The sequence below is a fragment of the Cryptomeria japonica genome, chromosome 10, assembly GCF_030272615.1.
Source record: "Cryptomeria japonica chromosome 10, Sugi_1.0, whole genome shotgun sequence".
NCBI lineage: Eukaryota > Viridiplantae > Streptophyta > Pinopsida > Cupressales > Cupressaceae > Cryptomeria > Cryptomeria japonica.
The window spans coordinates 346,924,308-346,950,394 of NC_081414.1; the positions used below are offsets into that span (position 1 = coordinate 346,924,308).

The 26,087-nt window shown below is 38.0% G+C and overlaps 1 protein-coding gene across 1 annotated transcript; it reads left to right on the forward strand.

The window, feature by feature from the left end:
- The first annotated feature begins 14,705 nt into the window (after nt 1-14,705).
- LOC131050904 (protein WVD2-like 2) lies at nt 14,706-25,256 on the forward strand. The gene is made up of 8 exons (XM_057985211.2): nt 14,706-15,143; nt 20,750-21,223; nt 21,345-21,773; nt 21,997-22,058; nt 22,948-23,050; nt 23,177-23,248; nt 23,477-23,587; nt 24,394-25,256. The coding sequence occupies exons 2-8, from the start codon at nt 20,819-20,821 to the stop codon at nt 24,922-24,924; spliced, it is 1,713 nt and encodes a 570-aa protein (XP_057841194.2). The 5' UTR covers nt 14,706-15,143; nt 20,750-20,818; the 3' UTR covers nt 24,925-25,256.
- The last annotated feature ends 831 nt before the right edge of the window (nt 25,257-26,087 follow it).

The following is a 26,087-nucleotide window of genomic DNA, read 5'->3' on the forward strand; positions in this document are numbered from 1 at the left end:
TGGAGAAGTAAGATAAGATGAGAGATTAGATTGGATGGAGAATTTAGATAATATGGAAGATTAGAACTAGATGAAGAAGTAAGATAAGATGGGAGATTAGAAGCAAATGGAGAATTTAGATAAGATGGAGGACTATGATTAGGGATTATGTAATGAATTGATGGATTTGGATTAGGGATGTAAGCGGAAGCAAATGAAGGATGACCAAACCCATCATAATAAGATTGCGACATGACCTGGACATCTGTCTCATCAGGTTGATCAACCATACCCCCGTCATCATTGACATAGGGTGAAGTGGAAGAAAATGAAGGACGACCAAACTCATCATAGTAAAATTGAGACATGACTTGGACACCTGTCTCATCAGGTTGATCAACCATACCCTCATCATCATCGACATAGGGTGAAGTGGAAGAAAATGAAGGACGAACAAACTCATCATAATAAAATTGTGGCATGATGATTAGTTGATGAGTTGGAGAGATGAAAGATGAGAAAGAATGACAAAACAAAGCCCAGAATAGGATGAATGACCAGCTTAGACTAGGATGGATGACCAACTCAAACTAGGATGGATGACTAGCTCAGACTAGGATGGGGACTGATGTTTGATGAAGCTGGAAAGAGGATGAATTTTGATGTTTGATTTTGGATGGCTGATGTTCAAATTGATGACCCAGGAAGAAGGCAACACAAATTGGTAGATGAGAGGTGATAATGGATGATAGTGATGACATAAGAACCAAGATGATGATAACTAAGGTGATGACTACCAACTGAGATGATAAAAGTGACCATGCAAGTCGAGACCCTAGTGGACGACAATGACGACGTAATCTAGAAGCCAAACTGGAACGCAAAAGCAAAGAGCCAAAGATATCGATCGAGAGTGAACTAATGAACCAAGGACAACACTTTGTTAGCGCAACAACATCTAAGACTCAAAATATGCAAGGATAGATACCGACTACTGAAAAACTCGAGAGATTTCTAACGTGATGCGAACAACACTTCAGCAGCGTAATGACGTCTAAGACTGAGATCACCGAGATAAATAATAGCCAGAGAATCAAATAGTTTCTAAGGCAATGCGGACAATACAACGACAACATAATGACGTCTAAGAACAAGATCATGAATGATAGGTGTAAACTGTCGATAAATGAAGAAATTTGTAAAGTAATGCAGACAACATAACGACAACACAATGATGTCTAAGAACAAGATCATAAAAGATAGGTGTAAACAACTGATAGATCAAGAAATTTGTAAAGTAATGTGGACAACATAATGGCAACACAATGATGTCTAAGACAAGATCATGAAAGACAGGTGAGTTTGACAGCAAACCCGCCTGAGTAAAGAGCAAATTTGCGAGTTTTCAAAGCAAACCCATGAGAGTTCAAATGACAGTGACTATTCTAAGTATGTCAATCTAGCTCAAGATAGAGGTATTCCCTCTATACTAGGAAGCGAACCCATTATAGGACATCAACTAGGACTATGTGAAATGTGATGTGTTTGATGACTAATACTGATTTTGGCAAAAGATCGTTGTGACAGAAACACAACAAGCACATACGAATGATAGAATGCAATAAAAAAGTCATGCACTTCCTAGGATGGTCAAATGACAATACTTGTTGAATCCCTTAGCCCAGAATACCACATCCAACCGGATAGATAGAAGCTTGACAACACTGACTCCACCCTCGACACACATTTTTCGGGCATGCAAAGCTTTGAATTTCTAAAGACTCGAAGATCTCAAGAAATTTTCTATCTCACACTGGGGGGTACATGAGGGTGTCTTCGGCATGCACGTATCACAATGCTTGAGTCAACAAGTAGAAGGATTGGGGCCACTATAACAATGGTTTGTTGTAATTTTCTGACGGGTCCAGTCCAACAATGGATTCTCGAAGCAAGCCACTTGAGACTTTAATTGAGATTAGCAATGCAGAGAAGGCCTCCACATATAACGAATTCACTCAACACTTCGGCCATTTGACCAGGTTTTTTATATAGTGGCTTGAAAAACACCGCTCGAGGTCATGCTAAGAGAGATGCTATCCCCAACATGCCCCTGTTTTGAAACACTCCCTTGAGGTGATGAGGCCCCCAAGAGGTGATTTGCTAATAAAAAGAAAAATCAGTGTCGCTAACACTTTTCTCTTGCACCTAGGACCATAGGAGCCAAGGGAGAGGATAGTGTGTGTTAGCAGTAGGACCACTCTACATGCGCATAAGTGTGCCAATCACGAAAGACATGGGGTTCATTTCCTTTAATCAAATTGAAGTGTGCCTAATTACTCAAAAGACACAACATGTCCATTTCCTTAGTTGAATTGAAGTGTGCCTAATTACCCATAAGACACAAGATGCAAAGATTGAAATGCAATAAAGGAAATATGTTTTCGCGAAACCCCTTTTTAGCGGTCCTGCAACCAATTGTTAATGTTTTAAAAGCACGGGGTCTTCTTATCGCTCAATTTGTTGCACAAATGTTAGCAAAATATCATCCAAAAACATACAAGTTAGTAGATTAGTCCAAAAATAACATTCTGGAAAATCATGTAAATGATAATGAGCGAACCCGCTAGAACACAGTGCAAACCCGTTGTTTCAGGTTGCGTTCCAGCTATTCCAGGGCGCATTCTTGTTGTTCCAGGGTGCATTCCTATTGTTCCAGGGCACATTCCTGCTGTTCCAGGGCGCGTTCCCATTGTTTCAGGGCATGTTCCCACTGGTTTGAAATGCAAACTTGCAAAATTTAAATCATTCAACAACATACAAGTTAGTTGATTAGTAGAAAAATAACATTTTAAAAATTATGTAAATGATAATGAGAAAACCCGCTACAACATAGTGCAAACTTGTTGTTTTGCGTTCTCGTTGATTTAGGGTGGGTTCCCGTTGTTTCAGGGCACGTTCCCGCTACTATGCAGAAAAATGCCAAAAAGCATTTACAAATTCATGAAACTTAATATGGAGATTTATACCTTCTGTGTAGAAATGATAACGCGTTCCCATTGTTTTGTGAAATCACAGGATCGATAAAATAGAAATCCGTTGTGGCGAAAATCCGCAAGTGCTCAAAATCTGTCAAAAAATGCACTCAAACAATAAAAAATGTTAAATTGACCCATGAAGTGGGTCCCATTGGGCGTGCCAGAAAACGTGAGATGAAAAATGTGTGTGCGAATACTAAGGACTAAGAAGCAAGCTAATTAATCAAGCAAAACACAATACATCATACACCTCAAGATTATAATGGTAAAACTAAAACAAAGAACAAAATGATAAACAAATGCAAACCATAATTCCCGCTTTAATTTGATTATTCTGCAATTGGATGTGTGCTCATGACATAGCTTCAAATGCTCGATATTGCTCCATGATGTCGATGCAAATCGATGAATGATGAGTGATAAAAGATGAAGTGTGAGTTGAGTGAGAATTTCGATAGAGTGACAAAACAGTTGAGTGAAAGTGGATCAGAGAGGATTTGGTCTAAAAATGGAGGGATTAAATAGGCAAGATGAGGAAGGAAAGGGGAGGTGAAGAGGAGACTTGTCCTCCAAAAAAGGACAAGTGGCTCAACTAGGTGGAAAAAGAATGTCATGTGTCCATGAGGACACATGCCTATTTTGGGCAAAGCCACCCAAAAATAAGAAGAGTGACATGTGTTCCATTTGAAAAAGGCCACCCAAAATAGGATATTTTCCCCAAAATTAGGAATTGGTTAGGATGTGCACACATGTGTGGGAGGTTAGAAGGGATAGGATAAGGTTAGTTGGAGGGATGACTAGGCTAGGGAATAGGGTTGGTTAGGATAGGATTGGAAGGAGGTTAGGGAGAAAATTTAGGAGCCATGTGCTCAAATAGGAATTTGAACCAAATCAATTAATTAAATTAATTAATCCATGGGCTTGGAAAGGGGATATTTAATTAATTGAAGTAATTGATTAAAAGGGATAGACAACAAGGATAATTAATTAATTAGGAGGAAACGGGTTCGGGAATTAATTAATTGGATTAGTTAATTAGAAGAATAGGATTGGGAGATTAATTAATCAGAAGAAAAGGATAAGGAAATTAATTAATTAGATTAATTAATTGGAAGAATAGGATTTAAATTTGATTAAATTAATTAGCCAAATTTAGGTGTCTACATTAGTAACTCGAGAAATTGCACTTTTATTTTGAATTAGTTAAATTTTATATAGATTTATAATTAATTTAAGAAATTATAATTATATATACATATAATATAATAATATTTTTTATTAATTACAAACCATACTAACACTCGAAGATTAATATTAAATAGATGTAGCTATACTTTGTTACATCTAATATAGATAGTAAAATTTAACTGTGTGGTGGCACTAGGGAAAATGATTAACAAAGATAATTCAGGAAGCACAATCTACTTCAAGCCTCTAGACGTATTACTTACCCTCATTTAACTTGTATTTTTTATTTTGGCTTGATGTATTACTTACCCTCATTTAACTTGTATTTTTTTATTTTGGCTTGATGTATTACTTACCCTCATTTAACTTGTATTTCTTATATTAATTTAAAGGTTTAGTTTATTTATTAATTTTTTTGGTAAAAGGGGATAAAGTTATCAAATTATATCAATTGAAGGTATAGTTTATTAACGCATATCAATAAATGAGAATTTTTATGGTAATAAGGTGATGCTATAATAAAAGTGATCTTCCTATTAACTTAATAATTGCTAGGCTAGTTTTATTTTAATATTTTTTGAGAGATGGCGTGAATTGCCAAAAAATTGAATTGACAACATTCTCTGAGGGCACAACAAGGTGCAGGCGAAGCGGAGCATGGCGTTGGACTCAGAGCAAAGCTGTCATCTGGGTGACGGAAGCAGAGGCTGCCATTCCTATGGAGACAATTCGGGTGTTGGTGCCCAAGGAAAAATGGAGATCGACGAATTCAGAAAGATCCCTAGACCCCCTAGTGCCACAGGAAGGCTTTTAGACAGGGATATGTCGACCCCAATGGTTTTTTGAGAGGGGCAGATAGGTTGACAAATGTCATCCTTTCTTCCAAAATATGCATCAGGCAGGGTCATCCCAGAGAAGGGAGGTAAGCGTGGGGCAACAGAGACAACCAAAAAAATCATGGCCTTCATGGTCAAGACGAAGGCCATTCTAGCAACAAAATCTAAGAAATCAAGGCACTGTTCTAACCGTTGGTGTGGCTGAGCATCTCCAAAAGCAAGGGTTTAAGAAAGGCAAGAGTGGGTGGTTCAGGCAAACAAATATCCTGAAAGCGAATCAAGTGGAAAATTGGAGATCTAAGAATGTAGGTATCACCGTCCGAACCAACAAAGTTTGGGGGAAAAAGAAAGATCCCAAAGGCATTGGTGAAAGCTCCCAGAAGCAAACGAAAGTTCAAAACCAAGTGAGTGATCCCTCCACTTTGACAATCCTTTTGAATGATAGTAGAATTAATGAAATTAGGGAAGATCTTCAAAACAAATATTTCTTCACCAAATGGGGTGGGGGATATTGGGGCAGGGGAAATTTTGCCACCTGGTGTAGAGATCAATGGGGGGAAGGGATTAAGGTCATGTCGCTTCCCAACAATTATTTCTTGATTGAATTTCTAGATGGAAATGAGAGGTGGAATACCCTTAATAGAGGCCCCTTTATGTTGGATGGTATTGTTAATTTAATAAACTGGCAACCAAACTTAAATCCAATGACCCACAAGTTGTCTGAATGCTCGGTTTGGGTGAGGCTCTACAATATACCATCAGAATACTGGAATATCGAAGCCCTGAAAGAAATTGGCAACTGCTTCTGATCCTTTATATCTGTAGATGAAATTCTGGAAGACAAGATTTGGGGAAGTTTTGCAAGGATTTGCGTAAATATCGATCAAATATCAAGCATGCCGAATAAGATCTGGATCATGGGAAACTAAGAGGGGTGGACACAAAGAATTGATAGAGAAGACCAAATGTTCATTTGTCCCAACTATTTTTTGAGGGAGCATATTGGAGTGGATTATGTTGTGTCAACAAGAATCTCCAGAGAATACTCATGCACACAAATGCCTGAGCTGCCACAGGTGGATAATAGGGTCAAAGAACAAAGCATGGTTCCCTCCCTTGTTTCTGAATCACCTTAGAGGATGAATGACAATGATGTGCCCCACAAAAATCTGTTGGTTGAGGGAAAGTTAGGAGTTTCTGAGATCCCTGTCATTCCTTCACAAGGAACTCGTCAGGGATCCTTACTTTAGATTGACTTAGGCCAGGCCCATGCTGACAGTCATGCAAGAGGTAATTCAGTAGAATTGCACTCACTACTTCAGGAGGCAAAATCCCTTCAAGCAGAAATAGAATCTCAGATGAAGACCCTTCAAACTCCTCATGATGAGGAATTTCCCATACTCCCCAATGGGGACAAAGAAGAGGTGAACACCATGGCTAGACTTGAATCTGGAAGTCAGAATCTACAGCAGGTAAGAAGCATGCACACTGAGCACATCATAGGTGATAGGGAGGAAGGCTCAAACACTCAAGTTGAGGAGTTTCAACATAATGAGATTGGGGATGAGAATTTTGGTTCAGAATGGGAGGAGGAAGTTGGTAGTGAAGTTGAAGAATTGGATGATTGCAACAAGAAAGGTTTTGAAGCCTCTGTATCCAAAATCAACAAGCCTAACATCAACCTATGGGCAAGAGAGGTCGCAAATCAAACAAAACAATGTTGAAGATGACAGCAATGGCTGCTGGACAAACCAAACTCTTAACAGGTAAGGGTGCTCCCCTTCCCCAAGAGCAATGAGGATTATGATCTGGAATGTCAGGGGCTTAAATGCCCCTGACAAGTGGTGCTTGATCAAGCGTCAAATTGATGAGGCAAAATGAGACATTTGGGTGCTTCAAGAAACAAAGTGGAACATATCAGATATTGATGGGTGGATGCATGTGTGGAGACAATAGACTAGGAAATTTGTGGAAGCTGAAGGGGCCTCGAGAGGTATTGGCATCATTTGGACCCCACTGTTGGTCAAAAGGAGAAGTGGTGGATGAGGGGAAACATTGACAACAATGCAAAATAGCTCTACTAAGTAGCAATGAATCCTTTTTTATATTCAATATTTATGGGCCCATTGTCGCCCCGAAAAAAAGGGAGTCGTGGAATCTTATATCAAGCAAACTTGATGGAATTAATAGGGCAAAAAGCATCATTGCTAGGGATTTCAATGTGACCCTAAATGATCATGAGAAGGCGAGTAGTATTCAGAGACCCAATGTTGTCCAAAGGGATTTCCAAAATTTTATTGACCGCAACTTACTTTTGGATATTGTCCCCAAGAATGGTGTTTTCACCTGGACAAATAGAAGGGTTGGCTTCTCCAATATTGTAGAAAGATTGGATAGATTTTTTATTTGTGGGGATTGGACTTCACAGAATCATCTGATTGAAGCCTTTATCCATCCTATTTCAAGCTCTGACCATTACCCTATTCAATTGGATATCTCCTCATGCCACCCTGGAGGTGGCATCCTCTTCAAATTTGAGAAGATGTGGTGCAGGGACCCCAATCTTCATGATCTGATATCAGTCTAGTGGAGTGAGATTGATGTTAGGTATAACTCACACTTGTATAAATTCAATTTGAAGTTGAAGTACACTAAAATGAGGATCAAAGAATGAAACCAGGAACATTTTAAGAATATATTTGTAGAAAAAAGGAGGGTGACGGATGAACTTGAAAGAATCAGTGAAGTTGTCATTAGCAATAGAATAAGAAATGATGACTTTCTCAAGGAAAAATTACTTAAAGACGAGCTCAATGAGATCTTGAAAAGGGAAGAAATTCATTGGAGGCGGAAATCAAGAGAGATATGGCTCAGAGAAGGTGATAGAAACAAAAATTATTTTCATAGAATAACAATAGCTAATAGAAATAGGAGCAGGATCTCACAAATCAAAAAGCAGATGTAGCATGGCTCAGAACTCGGAGGAAGTCAACTCTGAAGCAGTAAGTTTTTTTGAATCTATTCTAAATAGGGGTAATCAAGTGGATAGGGCAGCTAGGGATAGGATTTTAGCCTCCATCTCAATGATAGTATCCGAAGACCAAAACAAATAATTATACAGATGCATTGAAGAGGAGGAAGTTAAGAAAGCAACCTTTCAACTTAACCTGGATAAGGCCCCTGGTCCTAATGGTTTTCCAACATTTTTTTTCCAATCTTTTAGGGACATCTTAGGGAAATATCTTCACTGGGTTGTGGAAGAGTCAAGAAAGAGGATGACCATGCTGGGAGCCATCAATCACACCTTCCTTGATCTCATCCCTAAAAAGAGCATCCCTCAGGAGATGGGGGACTTCAGGCCTATTGCACTATGCAATATCGTATACAAGGTTGTAACAAAGATCATTACAAATAGGTTGAAACAGATTCTCAAATTCATCATATCTGATGAGCAGAGTGGCTTCGCCCCGAGTAGATCGATTGTGGAAGGTATCATCGTGCGGCTCATGAAACATTACACTCTGCTAGGAAATCCAGGGATGCCTACATGATTTTGAAATTGGACATTCTGAAAGCATATGACTTAGTGGATAGGGAATTCCTCTTCGAGGTTTTGGATAAGTTTGGTTTTGGGGATAGTTGGATCAAATGGGTTAAAAGCTGCTTAACCACCCCAAAGTTCTTTGTGCTAGTTAATGGGTCTACTCATGGTTTTTTCTCCTCCACCCAAGGGATTAGGTAGGGAGACCCTCTCTCCCCTTTCCTTTTCACCATTATGGCAAAGGCCTTGGGAAGATCTATCCGCGACCTGTATCAAGATGGGTGTTGGGTGGGGGTGAATGTTGTAAATGGAGTTGAGCATACTACTCACCTACAATTTGCAGATGACACAATCCTCTTTGGTGCTTCGAGCAGGGGTGAGGCTAGAGTCATTAAATCTTGCTTGGATGAGTATTGCAAAGCATCTAGACATAGCATCAACTAGAACAAATCATAAGTCTTTTTTGTTAATACACAACCAAGGCTACAAAGAACCCTATCTAGAATTCTAAATTTAAGGGTTGTGAAATTCCCTAGAAGATTTTTGGGTACCCCTGTGTTCATAGGACTAAACAAGATTAGCTGCTGGGATTCGTTGATTGTGAAGTGTAAGGCTAAACTGGATAACTGGAAGAGCAAGTGGTTCTCCTTGGCTGGAAGACTCACATTGATCAAATCAGTATTGGTCGCAATCCCTGTTTTTTGATGGCATGAAGACGACATCATCCAGATCATGAGGAAGTTTATGTGGAATGGGGTTGGTGATCAAGACAAGTTTCCCTTGATAGCTTGCCAGAAAATCAGTCGACCCAGGGAATCCGGGGTTGCAGGAATTCGCCAATTGTCTTTAATGAATTTGGCCATGAGTGCCAAGCTAGTATGGACCATGTGCAGTGGGGGTGAGAAAAAGTGGGTCAGAATACTCAGGAGAAAATACCTGGACTCAATTGAGCTAAAAAGAATTTTGACAACTCTCAACCCTCCCAAAGGCTCGACAATTTGGAACTATATACTAGAATGCAGGGACATCATTGGGGATCATGTTTCTTTGGAGATTGGAAACAAACAGAATGCATCCTTCTGGAATGACTCATGGGGAGGAGGAGATATCCTGAGCTCACTCCCTGAACTGAATGATATTAAGGAGGAATCAACATGGCTGTGGGGAAACAAGGTCTGTGATTTTGGAGAAATAGTGTTGTAGGATGGTGTAATGAAATGGTAATGGAGGGCCCTAGATAATTTGAATGTTGATCAATGACAAAAAGATACCTTGGAAAATATTTTGAAGAGTCGCATGATCATCCCAATAGGGAAGGAAGATATCATTCGCTGGTGCGACTCCAAGGATGGAAACTACAAAGTCAACCTGGGCTACAAGATCAAAGATGCTGATAGAGCTAATCATGAATGGCCATCGAAATTATTATAGAACAAGCATTACTTGCCGAAGGCTAGGATATTCACATGGTTAGCTATACAAAAGAGAATACTCACTTGTGATAGGCTCATGAAATTCAGAGTGCAGGGTCCCAGTAGATGTGTTCTATGTGGGAGAAATTCGGAAACCGCTGATCATCTATTGTTGTTATGTGAATACTCGTGTAAGTGTTGGTGGTACTTAATGCATAAATTAAACCTTTATTGTCCATTCCCGATAGGGATTGACGAATGGTTTAAAATATGGCCACAAAGGACCTCGAAGGCGGTATTTGTAGATCTATGGACAATTCTCCCATCCCTTTTGATTTGGGAATTATGGAAGGAGCGCAATAGGCACATATTTCAGGATAAGCTGATGGATTCAGGTGCCCTATGTCAGAAGATAGAATCCTCTTTGATTGCTCTAACCAATGAAGCTGCAAAAGGGAAGACATTAAAGAAAAATGTATATACAAGATGGGATTGTAGTCTGAAACTCACCTTCCCAGACCTCTTTGTTCCAACTCTCTTTGGGAACAATTCCTGCAACCCTCCGCTTCGATCCAGACCCCGGTTCAGTGGGATCCTCCAGACCCTGGTTGGGTCAAGATAAACTTTGATGGGGCTTCTCTGGGCAACCCAGGCCATAGTGGCATTGGGTGTGTGATTCACGATGAATTTGGTAATTCTTTATTGGAAGTTTCAGACTATATTGGTCATTCTACAAACAATATGGCAAAGTTTCGACCTGCTTTACGTGGCTTACAGGTAGGGGTCTAGAGTGGGGCCCAAAAAATCCATTTGGAAGGCGACTCCCTTGATAACTCAATGATGAACAGTGAGTACCAAACCGATACTGAGAGGGGGGGGGGGTGAATCAGTACAGGCACACAAACTTTTCTTGAATCGGTTTGATTGTAGACTGTAAACTATTGGCGATCCCTAACACCAATCCGAACTAGATTACTATCGGTTAAACACAGTGCAACTATGAAAGACATGAACTAGTCAATCTTCTTAGCTTTCCATACAACCTACTCCCTCATTTCCACTTTGTCCTTATGCATAAACAAATAATCCATCATCAAAGATACAATGATTTACCACTAAACAAGAAATAACAAAACATCACATGAAAGAGGCATCGCACATGACACATATTTTTTCACATGGAAACCAAACTGGGAAAAACCACGACGGGGATGAATACCCACAAGCTGTTTTTAAACTCTTTAGAAGTCCGCTCTATTAGGAGCCAAGTCCGGTTAAAGACTGTTACATCAGGTTCTGTTAGGGACCGATCCTATTAGGGATCACACGATTAAGGGATGGCTAGAATACCTAGTTAAGGGTTAAACCTTGTTAGAGGATTTTATGAACTCAATGGCTTTGAGTCACCCTGTTAAAGGATTTACAGCAAGCTGGTTAAAGCTACCCTGTTAAGGGATTTTCCAACTGTTGAAGTGATTAGAAATCAACAGGTATTACAATGATCTGGTAATAGCACTCAATGCCAATGCAGACCCGCTTTAGTTCCTTTCTTTTGCATACACACTCTTGCAGGTATCAACCCTCTTATTTGGTTTGGCAAGAATCACATATCTTTGCACTTAGATACACACACAACATTTGCCAACAACTTCAACAGGAAACACAACATCGACCTTATAGGAAACAAATAGGTCGGTAACATAAACCCTAAACCCTAAACACTTAGGTTGAGAAGTTTAGTAGGTTCAATCCTGACCATTGAACACTTTGCATCTGAATACAACGGTCTTGAACAGATCTCAAGACATTCTCCATCGTTCGTTCTTCACTGCTTCTTGGAAGCGATAACCCATCACGCATTCTCCAGCGTTTGCAGAGACTTCTCACATTCTCGAGGTAGATAGGATCAATCTCCTTCATGCAAGATCCTTCACGCGCACAAGGCTGACGTGGCGACACGATCTGACCTCCACTATAATGCTCACTTCAACCGAAAACCCTGAGACTGAGACTACCAACCGGTAGTCATGCCATATGAACCCTTGATACAAAACATTCCATATACCGATTCTCATTCTGACATACCGGTTCCAGTTCACAACATCATATTGGTTCTCTTGTTCTCTTTGCGACATACCGGTTCACTTGGACAAGCATACCGCTTCACTTTTTCACATATACCGGTTCACAACATCATACCGGTTCTCTTTGTCAGTTGCTTAACTTCAATATACCGGTTCACACAACATATTGACATGAATGACAACATACAATATTAACATGTCATCATGCTCTGTACAAATGCCAACATCCCTAAATGTCGTAAATGCGATCAGGAAAAATGAAACTCCATGCTGATCCTCAATCAATGGCTTCGACCAATCAAATCTTTATTGAATGAATTGGAAGATTTTCGTATAAGCCATGTGTACCAGGAAGGGAATGTGATAGCAAATAATCTAGCTAAAGCGGCGATGCAGTCTGTCAATACATGATTGAACGGTACCATGCTAACATCATACCTCAATGGTACCTGATATTCCCACACGACACATCACCCTCGCCTTTCTCGGACAGTGAGATCATTGATTTCCTTACCCTCTAGGTAAGATTGGATTTGATATTTCACTTCAAGTGGGACGACATATGAGTTGGTTAACATGAGAGTTCATTAATGTCAAAAGTGCTAGGACAACCCACATCCCCTTAGCGATCATGAGAGTGTATGCTTGGTTTATTTATAGAACCTTTTTTTCAATTTTTTCGCATACTGCCTAGTGAATTTGGGCTATAGCGGTGCGGTTGGGCTTAGGGTGCTAGGGTTGCTAGGGATGGATACACCTGTTATGCTGGAGTCCACCAAACGACAGATGACCTTCTTGGGGGAAATCTCTGACAAACGGCTGCTAGCAGTCATGGCCACGAAGCACCCTCTTATTCTGCATGCTGTAAAAATAATTTTGGGTGGGGATTTCATTAGAGCTTATCACTGGTACTGGGTAAACTCAGATATCTCCGCCATGTTTGTCGCAATGCTAGTTTATATGGGGGTGAGTAAGTAGAGAGTCAAGAAAACGACTCAAATGATATTCAAGCACTGTTTTCTTGGTGAGATTGATGCTGCCTTGGATAATATCAATGCCAACCTACGCACCCCACTACCACAAAACTACTACATGTTGTTGGGAGAGGGAGCAAAGGTTAAGAAATTTGTCGTGGTGCAAGCTCTAGATCAGGGGAGCCTGGTTGTAGAGTGGGAAGGGAATGACAAGAATATTTCATTCATGCTTAAGGCAATTGGCGTTTTGTCGGGCCCTAGCAAGGCTTGGATGAGGCAGTTTGTTCTGGTGGAGGGCTTGAGTGAAAGGTAGGACATTGGATTTCTGGAAAACAGTGAGCTTGAACCTGACAATGCATGGGGCTTTGGTCGTGGCGAAGAATGGGTACCGAACGATGATTGTCTCCCAGAAGAAATGGCTAATTCAGAGGTCCATGCTGATTGTGGGATGGATTGTCCTGTGGTGTTGAAAGTGGTCCTTTGTCAGAAAGCTAAGGAAAGTGAGTAGAATCTGTCGGAGGAGGTGGACAACGAACTTGAGGCAGTGGCGCTTGAGGAGATGGATGCTGGCTTTGTCTGAGCTTTTGGGAACTGTTTCTTTTTTTTGTTTCTGTTTTTTGAACTTTGGCATAACTAACAGGCATTAGCCTGTAATTTTGTAAATGAAGTATTAATATGCAGGGTGATAGATGTGTATGCTGGTGGTAGTCAGCCTATATGGTAGTTTTTTTGGGAATTCTCGAATGTAGCTCATGGGCATTAGGCCTTTGGGGTTGTTGGCAGTAGGAAGCAGGTCATATTTCCAAACTTATACATGTAAAGATCTTTTATATTGATATAATGGGCGCTGCCCCTCTGCAACTATTTATCTATCAAAAAAAAAAAATTGCTAGGTTAAATTCAATAGTAAGGATGATAGTCTATTTTTTAGATTATGTCATCTATTAAAGTTTAAATTTTTAGGATATAAATTTTTTTTATCATAGAATCTTTAGGGTATAATTGAACCAAAGTGAATTTATAAATAATTTTGATTGACTATTTAATTGAAGGAAGTCTTGTAATTTAGATATATACTTCTTCATATACTCCAATCTACTAAAAGACAATAAAACAAGTTGAAAAAATAGAATCTTATGAAAATATTATGATAAAATTTCTTAATTAACTGAATTTTAAATGTATTTTTTCAACATTTATCCCTATTTTATTTCTTCTAATTAATTATGAAAGATATACATCTAAATTAATTAATTTTTTTTTAAGATGGAAAACCAAAACCAATGCAAAAAGAACATAAATCAGCAACTAAAATTCAAAAGAGTCCTTTTTTTCCATTATCATTTTGCCACATCAAAATATTTATAACACCATATTATAATTTAACATAAAAAACAAACGGCCGTTTCTGAATATGTACCCTACATGGTGTGTACCGTTGACCGATACTGTAGTGACATCTGGCGGGCACATGCTCATCGAACTGCCACGTCAGTAGTAGCTGCTGAACAGAGTAGCTCCATTTTCTGACCACTCCGCCTGACACGTCAGATGAATATTACAAACATAACTGCTAACCGTGGTTATAAGTCTGCCGGCCAACGTACGCATGTGAATGGTACAAAGCAAACCACGGTTAGCTTAGGGTTTTAAATGTCCGGCAGGTTCAAACGTTCTCTTGAATTTGAAAAAAAACAAATTACCAGTTCATACCAGAGAATAGTCAGCAAAACAATAAAAAACAGAGTGAGTGACAAGACGGCAACAGTGGAAGGGAATTCCACCATTAAATTGGCTTGTGGGTTTCTTAATTGTTGTGCTCAGAAGCATGGTTTTGTAATGGGAATGTGTTCATAGTTTTCTCAGCCAATTTGGTCCAGTTTTTGGTACTGTTCTGGGGACTTTGGAATCCTGGGTAGAAGAAGGGTTTAAGGATCAACTTGGAAATTGGTTTTTTTGGGTTTAAGGCTTGAGTTTTGGGAAATGCATGCTGCAGAATTCTGTGAAGATTTTGTTTGTAGTACTGTTGCAGAGGATTAGGCTTTGGTTTTAGGAAGCCTTTTACTAGAAGTTCAATTCGGATTCATATTGCAGGTATGTGTTATGATTTTAGTACCCAATTGTTGTTATTGTATTGGGTTTAGCTCAGTTCAATCAATGGAATGGTGGTTATTCATTTCTGGTTAATTTGTCAGTGAGTTTTTGTGTACTGCTGTACTTTTTTGTTATTTTTTGCAATGGTGCATGTAAATTATACTGTCAACCAAAGATAGTTTTTCTTTGCAGTAGATTGCTATATGTGTTTTTTAAAGAATCGGCTTCACCATGTTTTAGCATAGCTTATATTCTTTCATGCTAGATCGATTCTGTCATGTTAAGGTATTTTCGCCAGCGCTTGTTTCTGTTATGTTATGATGAAATCAAGTTGGCGGATCAGGAATCAATTTACCAATGCATTCTAGATTGTCTCAACGGAGTAACACATTTGTGATGCTAATTGTAACTGTGGCTCGAGTTATTCTCATCCGTGTTTTATATTGTTTTTATGGATGCCCTTACAAATAGGAATGTCTATTAGTTGAGTAGATTGCCTTTGTACATAGATGTTGTAAGAGGTTCTTATTTGTTAAAGAAAACTATATTTTAAGGATCCTCTGCAAACAGAGGTAGTTACTTAAATAATATTATTGCCTCTGTACCCTGTCAAAACCCTTTCAATCAGCTAACGGGGGTATCCTTCTGTGCATGTTATTGTCTTCATGTACTGGATAACTAGTGAAGTTAGGGAGCATTCAACTGCTAAAATCATGGGAGGTTTTGTTGATGATACCCATGTTTGAATGAGGATTACTGCACTAATTTGGTTACTATGACTGGGCTCACGTGGAGAATGAAGCTTCTGCTCTCTATATGTCACTAGCTAACCCACTGACCTGGAAATTCCCTAGATATGAATTATTTTCTCCATGTCTATTTTTTGCACATATTTTAGCAACCTATTCTGGTTGAAACCGTCGCTTGGGGTGGGTGCACCTCCTTTAGACAGTAGACAGTAGACAGTAGATGCTCTCTACGAGTAAGCATTGAAGTTTGAAAACATTGGTGTACCTGTATGGGAGTCATTGCAGTCTTCTTCCCTGGTTTGTTTCTTGGCCTTGAAGATTTAGAGACAGTTATACAGGTCTAGGAGTCAGGTTTGGCTTTTGGACTATTTTTAGGATGTTCATGGGGTTAAGGAAAATTATCTTCTTCGAAGACGTGCAGGTAATCATGGAGAATTAATGTTTACGGGGTAAATGTGGAGTGACGCTTACTTTTTTAGTCAAAATTTCGGGGTTCTATAGGTGGGGCCCAATCCCAACCAAGACATACAAGCCAGCAAAAGTTACATATGTGCAAAACTCAACAAGTTCTAGCAAGAATTTAAACATTATAGAATCAAAACTCAAGCCTTGCCAGATTTCATTCAAGATCTTAGAACCGTATGACCTCGAGATTGCTTTTTAGCCTTCATCTTCCTTTTTCCAGTCTAGCCTTGAGAATTCTCATCCTCCTCATATTCTGAAGAAACTGACCAAGAGGAAGGGGATTGGTTTATAGCATCTAACATTGATTCAGGAACATGAGCCCCAATACCCCATTGCTCAGCTGGTGATAAACTAGTGGATGCTGGTTTCCCTTACTAACATCTCTATTATTCTGTGGATAATTACTTTTTAATGTATCTGAATATAGATAGGTAATAGATTATGCATCATCAATCTATTATGCCTTTTAATTACTTACTTAAAGGCAGTTTTTTGCTGAACACTTGGTTTTGATGATAGAAGTTTGAGGAAGTGGTGAGAGTAAAAAATATCTGTAATCAAGATAGAGCCTTTATCTTTAAGTACAGGACATAAGAGTGCGATGGTGATTTTTATCCACATTAACTCTGGCACACAATTATTCATTTGAATTTGCAAATTGCACTATCTTTAGTGCTTTTTGCTGGATGTATTTCTTCTTCAAATTTTCACTTTTTGCATTAATCCATTTCCTTCTTTTGTTGCGTTTTTTGGTTATCATTTGGCCAGGCCAGTTCCTCGTTGATTAAGATCTTCAGAACATAGTTACTTGGTTTACATTAAATGCTAAAGTCTCTCCTTTGCTAAAACACAAGAGGCACACTTTTTGCACTTATGTTGACCATAATGATGAATTCTGCCTTTTAATGCTATATGTTAAGTAATTTTGAAATTAGCTGATTCAGAATTAACTTGAATGATATTTATTACAAAGTGATTCTTTACTTAAAGTTGTTTGTATTGCCAGTTCCTATTATTTACTTGAAAATATTTACAGGCTAGGCTTAGTGGTCTGCAGAATATCTTTTTACTGGGACTAGGTATAAATATGTCTACTTTCGGTGGCCTGCTAACAAAGGTGGACACAATCTAGGGATAAAATCGTATGATATCAAGTGCAGAGTTATTTTAAACATGTGGAAAATTGGAAATGGATCGATGGGTGATAATTTTACCCTAGATAGGTTAGATTAACTAATGTCATAGACAAATACAATAACATGAAAAGACAAAAAAGCTGTCTTTTTTAGCTTATGATGCATATCCTGTCAACTCTATTGATCATAGTTGATGTTGCTGTTTCGAAGTTGTCTACTTTATTTTGTCTCTTATACATATTTATTTTTGTTTCTCTTCAGGGTCCTAAATGATTGAACAACTTCCTCTCTTTTTGCAACGACCTGCAATACCTTGCCTTTTTTAAGGTCTTTATTTGTGGCAGCTGCCTGATTTAGGCTTCTAACTGTTTTGGTTCGTTTATTTAGTTGTTCCAGCTCTTCTTGCTTCTTGCTTCATACATAGCCAAGTGAAGTTAATTTGAATTTGCAACCACATCTCCTGGATTGAAATTCTAATTATGATAGTGTTGGTGTCTGTTATATCATCTACCAAACATTTAGAATAAAGTACCCAAAGATAATTTATCCTCTCTTGAAAAATCACCGCATATGCTAAGATTGCTAGAAGATCATATGGTGATTCCAATGTTTCTTTAGTCAGGTCTTGACGTTGGGATAAGCTCAATGGGCGTTGTGATTTGCTGGTAATACACAAAGGGACTTACGCTTGAATGAATTGTCAACGACTTTGGGACTTACATGGATTTGTCAATTAAAGCTCTCTCTCTTTCTTTCTTTTTGGGATTTTCGGGGTTTAAGACTTTAAAAAAGAAAGGACAAAGGGATAAGGGTTGAGAAATCTACTCTAATCCTATGAATTCCAAAGACGGTATTGATTCGGTGAACTCAAAAACCACACTTTGTTCCGCCTCACTTAAGACAACTTACTCAAAGTGGATGCAATCTTCAAGGGATGTGCTTATGATCGGAAGTTTAAGCATACACAAAATGGAAAGCTCAGGCTAACTTATCAGATCTTGGATAAGATATCTTGCTGACATCGTGTGGGAATATTCTTTCATTCAAAATTAGCAAGTTTCATGTGAAGGCCGACTTGGAGAGGCTTATTCTTTGAAGTCTAGGCAGACTTTGTTGAAGTGTTTCTTCTTACACTTAAGGTAGGGCGGACTTGTCTTAAGCTGGGCACTAGCTTCGTCTTTGGGGCAGACTTCAATGGCTTTATTCCTTCCTTTCATGCTTCAAGGCGGACTTGATGGATCATGAGCACTTCATACCCTCTTCATAGGGCAGGCTTGCTTGAAGTCATGTACCTTGCATACTTTCCTTAACACTCCCATGGCGGACTTGGATTGATCTTTGCACTTCACTTATTACCTTGGGCGGAGTTCAATTCACTTAGAAACCTTTCATCTGCAGCATAAGGTGGACTTTGCTCTCTTCATGACTCATGGCGGACTTTACCTTGCATTGGACCCTTCAACTTTCTTCCTAAGGCGGACTTCTTTGGATTCATGCACCCTCATCTTGGGCGGATCTCATCTCTTTTAGGAACTTCTTCATCATCCATAGGGCGGACTTGGCACAACTTGTGCACCATCTAACATAATGCTGGGCGGACTTCCTAGAAGTCATGCACCTTGATTTGAAGGAGGGTGGACTTGGGGAGACTTGAGAACCTTTCAACCTTGTTATTTCCCTCACTTCTTGGGCGGAGTTTGAGATGCTTAGGCACCAAATGATATCTTCTTGGGCAGACTTCATGAATTTCAAGAACCAAGGAGGCCGGACTTCAAGAAATCCACGCACCATGAGATCAAAACTTCGAATCTTCATAACTTGAACAATATTCCTTGGATTGCCTTGAAATTTGAAAACCATACTTCAATCATCCCTTGAATTCCTCATGATCCCTAAAATTTAGGAAATTGGCTTTTTTGAACAAAACTTGAATTTCGGAGAAATTTGACGATCATTTTTAGTGAATCTCAGAGCTAATAATGCAAACCCAAGATCCCCTTTCCAAAAATAGAAAAAGCAAGCATCCCTAAAAAAAAGGAATTTTTTTCTAAAAATAGCCACTTCGGGGATCGTGCTCTAAATGCCATAATCGTACTTCCTAAAAAATAGGAAAAAAAAACAAAACTTTCCAAAAATAGAAAGTTGTCCAAATCCACTCAAATCAATTGCAATCTTCGTCCTTCGGTCTTTCTACTCTAGGCACTTTGACGGTGTCTAGACTCTGTTCTGACCATGGCTTGCACAAACTGACTCATGACTTTCAGAATTCAGACCATTCAAAACTGACAATCTTGGCAATACCGATGCAGGAAGGTCACAAGGTTCTAACAAAAACCCTAAAAAGAAAAAACAGGGGGGTTCCCATTTACAATGTGGCGACGTGTGAAAAAGGTCACAACAGATAGTAGAGGAAAAAGTAATAACATCTTTTTCAAATTTAGTTTTACACCTTTTCTGATAAGACAAGGGGTCGTGTTCCTCAATCTGCACGAAAATAATTTCCACTCTACAATCAATTCTATCCCCATTAAAACTACTTCCCAAGCTATACAGCAATGGAGTAGCTATCATGCATTGTTGCAGCTTTATATGTTGTAATGTTTCAGCTAGGCCTTCGCTCTTAAATGACCCTGGGTAGGAAATTCTTTTTTGGGTCCATTTTTGCACTTCCAAATGGGAATTTATATTCCAACTGTTTTCTTTACAATTCTACACAAGAATAAATACAATGCAATCTATTCGGATGGTATAGAAAGTGCTTCCATACTAGCCTTGGTATTTAGTAAGACTATCACCAGAAGACATTCTGCCATGTTTGTTCAACAGAATAAGTTTCATCTTTATCCTAGTCTTAGTGAGGCCCTGTCTTTTGTTTGCCTAGGTTGGACTAGCAAATTAAGTTTGATAGTTCATTTAAATTTTTAATGAATGAAATTCAGTAAAATAAAATACTTGATTGTAGCTAAACCAAGAGGTTTTGATGACAAAATGTTTACACGCCTTTTGAATGGCAGGAATTGACTTTTTTATGTTTTGGATGGTTTAATGATGTAAAAATATCCCAGTCAACTTATTCCTGTGTCTCCTACAATTTAATCTTGCAGAACCTGGTTTTTTTGTCTTGTTCCATGTTTTTATGTTGGGTTATGCAAAAGTATTTTTTTCATATATTGTTTTTGCCTTGAATCAGATCCATTATTTTAGCACAAGGTAGTCCAGTATAAATTGTGTTTATGTTCATCCTTTGCTTTTGCAGGAAGCAATTCTTCCTATTCCTATAAGAAGTAACCAAAGAAATCGAGTTTAGCAATCCATTTGTCCAAATATGACTGAAATAGAAGCTATAAATGCAGTTATAAGTACTCAAGGCTTTTCCAAAAGCATGCTAACTGGAGAAGATGAAAGTCACAAAATGGAAAAGGAAACATTTCTGCATGGCATATCATCTGATGATCGAGTCACTCAGCAGTCCTCTAACATAGGCAATCTTGGGAAGGAGAACTTGGTTTTTGATGCAAATAAAGAAGAAACTACAAAAGGAGAAATGTTGGAAGAGTGTTTTGAATCTGAAGAGACTTCAAAGAAAAAAGAAGCTAAAGAAGCAAGAGCTGCAGAATCTAGTGGCCATGCAAATGGAGAATTACATGATGAACAACAGGAGAAATCTAAAGTAATTGCTGACAAGTTGTATGAATCCAAACTGAAAAAGGAGAATAATTTAATTGACAAGGTATACAGTGCATACAAATGTTTGCAATATTGTATATATTCATTGATATTACAAGAAATCTTAAACCTTGTTAGATAAAAGTTTCAGTAATGTTTTCATTTGTTCTCCACTTTTATTACAGCAAAACAGGTTGCCATCCTACCAACGTTTGACACATTCCAGATCTTTGAAAACTGGCAATAGTTTACTTGGAAAGAGTGACAATATGACTTGTCAGAGCCAAAATTCAAGGCTTCCAAAGAGTTCAGTCATAACAACAAAGAGTTCAATACAAAGTGGCAAGGACAGAGTTTTAGCATTTACAAATAAAGGAAGCAGAGCTGAGGTTGAGAATGTTGAAGTCACATCAGCTACATCAAAGAGTCCACTTCATAATAAAATTAGCCTCGGATCTACGAAGCAAAATCACACTGTTCCACAACCTTTTACACTAGCTACTGATAAAAGGGCTTCGTTTGGATCACAACAAACTGGCGGTGAAGCAGCTCAGAAGCATTTTAGGCGTGCTAGTACAAGTAATGTGCCATCCCCAGCGGCTGGGAAAAAGCAGGTAATGGGACTTCATCTTTCAAAATTTGATTAGTCCAAATAGTTTAGAAGAGCATCTAAATCTTAACTGAGGGAAAATGATTCGATGGTTGATGTTTATTGATCTTGGTAATGCATGGTGTTTGATGGAGAAATGTTCTTTGGTGATTCATTGTGTGCTTCAATTGTGAGCTAATAGATCCGGACTCATAATTTTTCATTTGGATTATTTGTTATTTGTACAGTTGACTGCAAAATCTGGTTCAGGAGTTTCAGAAACCAAAATTTCCCATTCTATTGTACACAAGTGAGTATTTTCTATCTTGATTATTTTGTTCCGCGGCCTGCTTAGTTTTCCTCTAGAATTAGGGCCTTATGGAAACTTTTTAGAATCATTTCTATAACAGATGTGCATTTGATAGCTGGCTTGTAATAGTCAAACTGTTCTCATATTCAGAAATGTTGTTTTTATGGTAAATAACACGCAACTTATTCGAAAATCACAGCTTTACACTTGCAACGAATGTACTCATATTGTTGATGTGTTTGTCTTCTTGGGTTATATTTCTGGAAGATGCTAGTTGAATTTCATGTTGACTAGTATCACTAAGATTAACAATACATGATTTTTTTCAATCTCATCGGTTTCTGGTATTATATAAGCTTGGATTATTTGGTTATTTTTTGTTATCTTAACTATTTGGTGTTTTTCTGCAATGCATCAAATGTATTTGATACTATAGCAAATTTTAATTTAAGCTTGGATTATTTGGTTATTTTTTGTTATCTTAACTATTTGGTTTTTATTTTGCAATGCATCAGATGTATTTAGTACTATAGCAAATTTTATTTTGGCAAACTGCTACTGGAGGGGGTAGCTCCCATTGTATTCAGACCAAATTTAGATAATAGTCCTAGCTGCAGAGAGAGAAAACCAGGACCCTAATGGCCTCAATGACCTCCTGGGATCTCTCAAACTGAGCTGGAGTAAGAAGATTTGCATTGAATTGTATAAAATATACATAAGTTTCCTTCTTGTTTTTAGCTAAACCAACTCCCATCAGACCAACAACTTCTCTCTGTGTTTTATTTTGGAATACTATAGCAAATTATTGGGAATCATCTGCCTGTTAATAATTACTCTATCTCCCAGACACAGGTCTATTCTGTTAACACGTATATTTGTACGTTTTTAGGCCTCCAACATCAACTGAAGCCTCTAAAAGCAGAACAAACATCGTTGCTGCTTCCACTGTGACCGTATCTAGATGTAATGAACGAGCTCAGAAGCGAAAAGAGGTAAGAATTACTTCTAAAAATGGAATTAAGTATCATGTCCTCTGGTAATTGTCTTATCCTATACATTTTGCTGATTGATTGTTTTTTTGTGAAGATTGACTTTATTTGCTTTGTATGATTGCCCAGTTTAATGCAAAATTAGAGGAAAAACTCCATGCAAAGGAAGAAGAAAAGCGGCAATTACAAGCCAAGACAAAGGTTAACGGGAGGTTCATCTTTCTGAAAATGATCTGTGATACTGATTATCTCGATGAATAGAGCTTGTTTGTCTTTCATACTTTTGGTCATCATTTCATGAAAAAGAACCTTTCAGCATCATTGTTTTCGCAAGCATTTACTTAATTTAAGGTTAAAGACTAATGCTTGGTGTAGGTTCTTTAAATGCATGCCTCTAGAATGCTAATTTGTTTATACAGAAAATTACAGGAACAGCAGGAAGAGCAGTTGAAGAAGATGAGGAGAAGTCTCTCATTCAAGGCAAATCCCGTTCCAGATTTCTATCATGAAGCAATACCACCAAAACTTGAGTCAAAGAAGGTAACAATGATCTAATTTTTTTGGCTCATAGTGTGATCGTATGCGAGTTTGATGTTATTTTAAAAGTTTGACTTGTATGGTCCAACGTAGCATACTGACTGACGTTTGTGTCTGATTCTTGAGAACACTACCAAGTTGCAAATGTAAGGCACAATAGAAATTGAAATTTGTATCTTATAAAAATATTAGAGGAATAAACCCTATACTATGATATGTATTTCAAGTAACTTGGTTGACCTTTGTCGCACATTTGCCACATGATATAAGGTATAGTTGGAGTCTAGAATTGTGAAAGATGGCATCCTGTATGACTTCTGGATGACAATTGTTGGTCATGCTGGCTATATGTGAATTGCCTAATAATGTGCATATTGTGTTACTGCTGGTTGTTGCTACGCAAATAGATAATAATTCTTCTTTCAAGGTGAACAAAGGGACACATTTCCACAACATTTTAGCACTTGGTAGTTGCATTACTTGGAAAATAATTAAGTTGCAGTAATAGTGGTATGTGCATAGGAAAACCTTAGCTAATAGATATGATTGTAAGTTTCTTTGAGATTTAGATTTATGCGAGAATAGTATCACTCTTATGTTATTAATCCGGATGATAATGCATCAGGTTCCTCAAATGGGAACATATATGTGTCAGGCAATGCGATGATAGTCACTTGTATAAGATTCAAACTTTTTATTCTGGGTCTATCAGAATATCTATTGGGCTTCCATCCTACTTTTTAAAATCTAAATTTGTTTGGGGCTTCTATCCTTGTTTTAAAAATCTAAATTTGCTTGCCTGGTTGCAGATACCTCCAACTCATGCAAAATCACCAAATTTGGGGCAAAGGAAGAACTCTATTGGTTTCGAACCTCAAGACAATCATAATGAACATGGTGTAGAGCACACAAATGGGGATCATGTGCGCAAGACTCACTCCAAAGTCAGTTCAGCTGTAAAGAAGACTATGCCAAATGTGTCAACCAAAACACCGACAGCATCTTCCAAGAAGAAGTCCATCAGCAGAGAGCTCATTACTCCAAAGCAAGAAACTTTAGGAATGCCAGAAAATGGATATTCCCATGCATCAACTGAGATCGGGAATGTTATCACAGGTGTGGTATTGCACAGTTCTGAAAGTCCAACTAATGAGGAAAAAAGGTTACAACAAGGTGATTATGTTAAACAGGAAAATGAGGTTGAGCCTTTAAACAGACAAAGCATGATGTTGGATTCCAATATTGAAATTGACTTGACTTTGAAATCAGAGAATCATGTTGCTGTTGATGAGATAGCTGCATTAATAGAAAATCTGCAGGTTTCAGTTGATTCCAAGTGAATACCATCCAAAGCAAATTCCTCTACAATTCTTAGTTGCTGGTGAATATGTCTTGCTGGTGCCACTGCCATTTTAACCAGCCCAATTATGCCTATTCTTGTGATCAAGGTTCAATGGGAGCTGCGCCAACAAAAAAAATAAACATGGTTGATGATTATTGAATGTTTGGTGGTGATTAGAATATCCATTGCATTCCAATCTTTGTTGCTACAGATTAGCAGTATTTAAATGTAACTAGGTTACTAGATGCATTTGACTCCTAGTATTGTTCAAACACTACTTCATTGCTAATGTTAAAGAGTAGCAAGCAATATCAAATGGTATTCAAACTGCGCCAGTGCTTATCTTCAAATCCTTGAAGCTGATAGAAAACAGTAAAGTGTACTACTAATGATAGTAAGCAGTGTGGAATGCATTACTTCATTGCTAATGTTAAAGAGTAGCAAGCAGTATTAAATGGGATTAAAACTGCACAGGCGCTAATCTTCAAATCTTTGAACCAGTGCAAATCTTTAAATCCTTGAACCTGATAGAAAACAGGTTAGGAAGTGATACAAATTATAGTAAGCAGCATGGAATGTAAATAGAACTTCGCCAACACTAATCTACCAAACGAAGAGAATTGCTCCAATACACCTGCCTTATTCTAATTTCTGTTGCCAAAATATAGAGCATCCAATGCAGTCCAATGTTTGTTACCAAGATTAGTAGTATTGAATATATTAATTTTTTGGATGACATTTCATGATGATGATGATCAAATCTTTTCCTCGTTTAAATGATAAATAATGGAGCATGATCTGAAATGTTCTAAAAACTCTCAGTGCAGCTTTCATCAAAAGCATTCCAGTTCATTCACATAGGCTGTGGAAATATCAGGTCTATAAGTAGTGAATGTAATAGATGCTTTTGACACAATATATTGTTCAGACTTTACTCCATTACTAATGTTAAAGAAGAGTAAGCAGTATCTAATGCTATTAGGACTGCACTGGTGCTTATCCTAAAGCACTGGGTACACTAAAAAAACAGATTAGAACCTAAAGCACTGGATACACTAAGAAACAGAGTAGGAAGTGTATAGTTGTAAACTTTTAAAATTAATTATATTAAATATTTAATTAATTTATCTTTTCTACATATTTAATTATGTTATACTTATT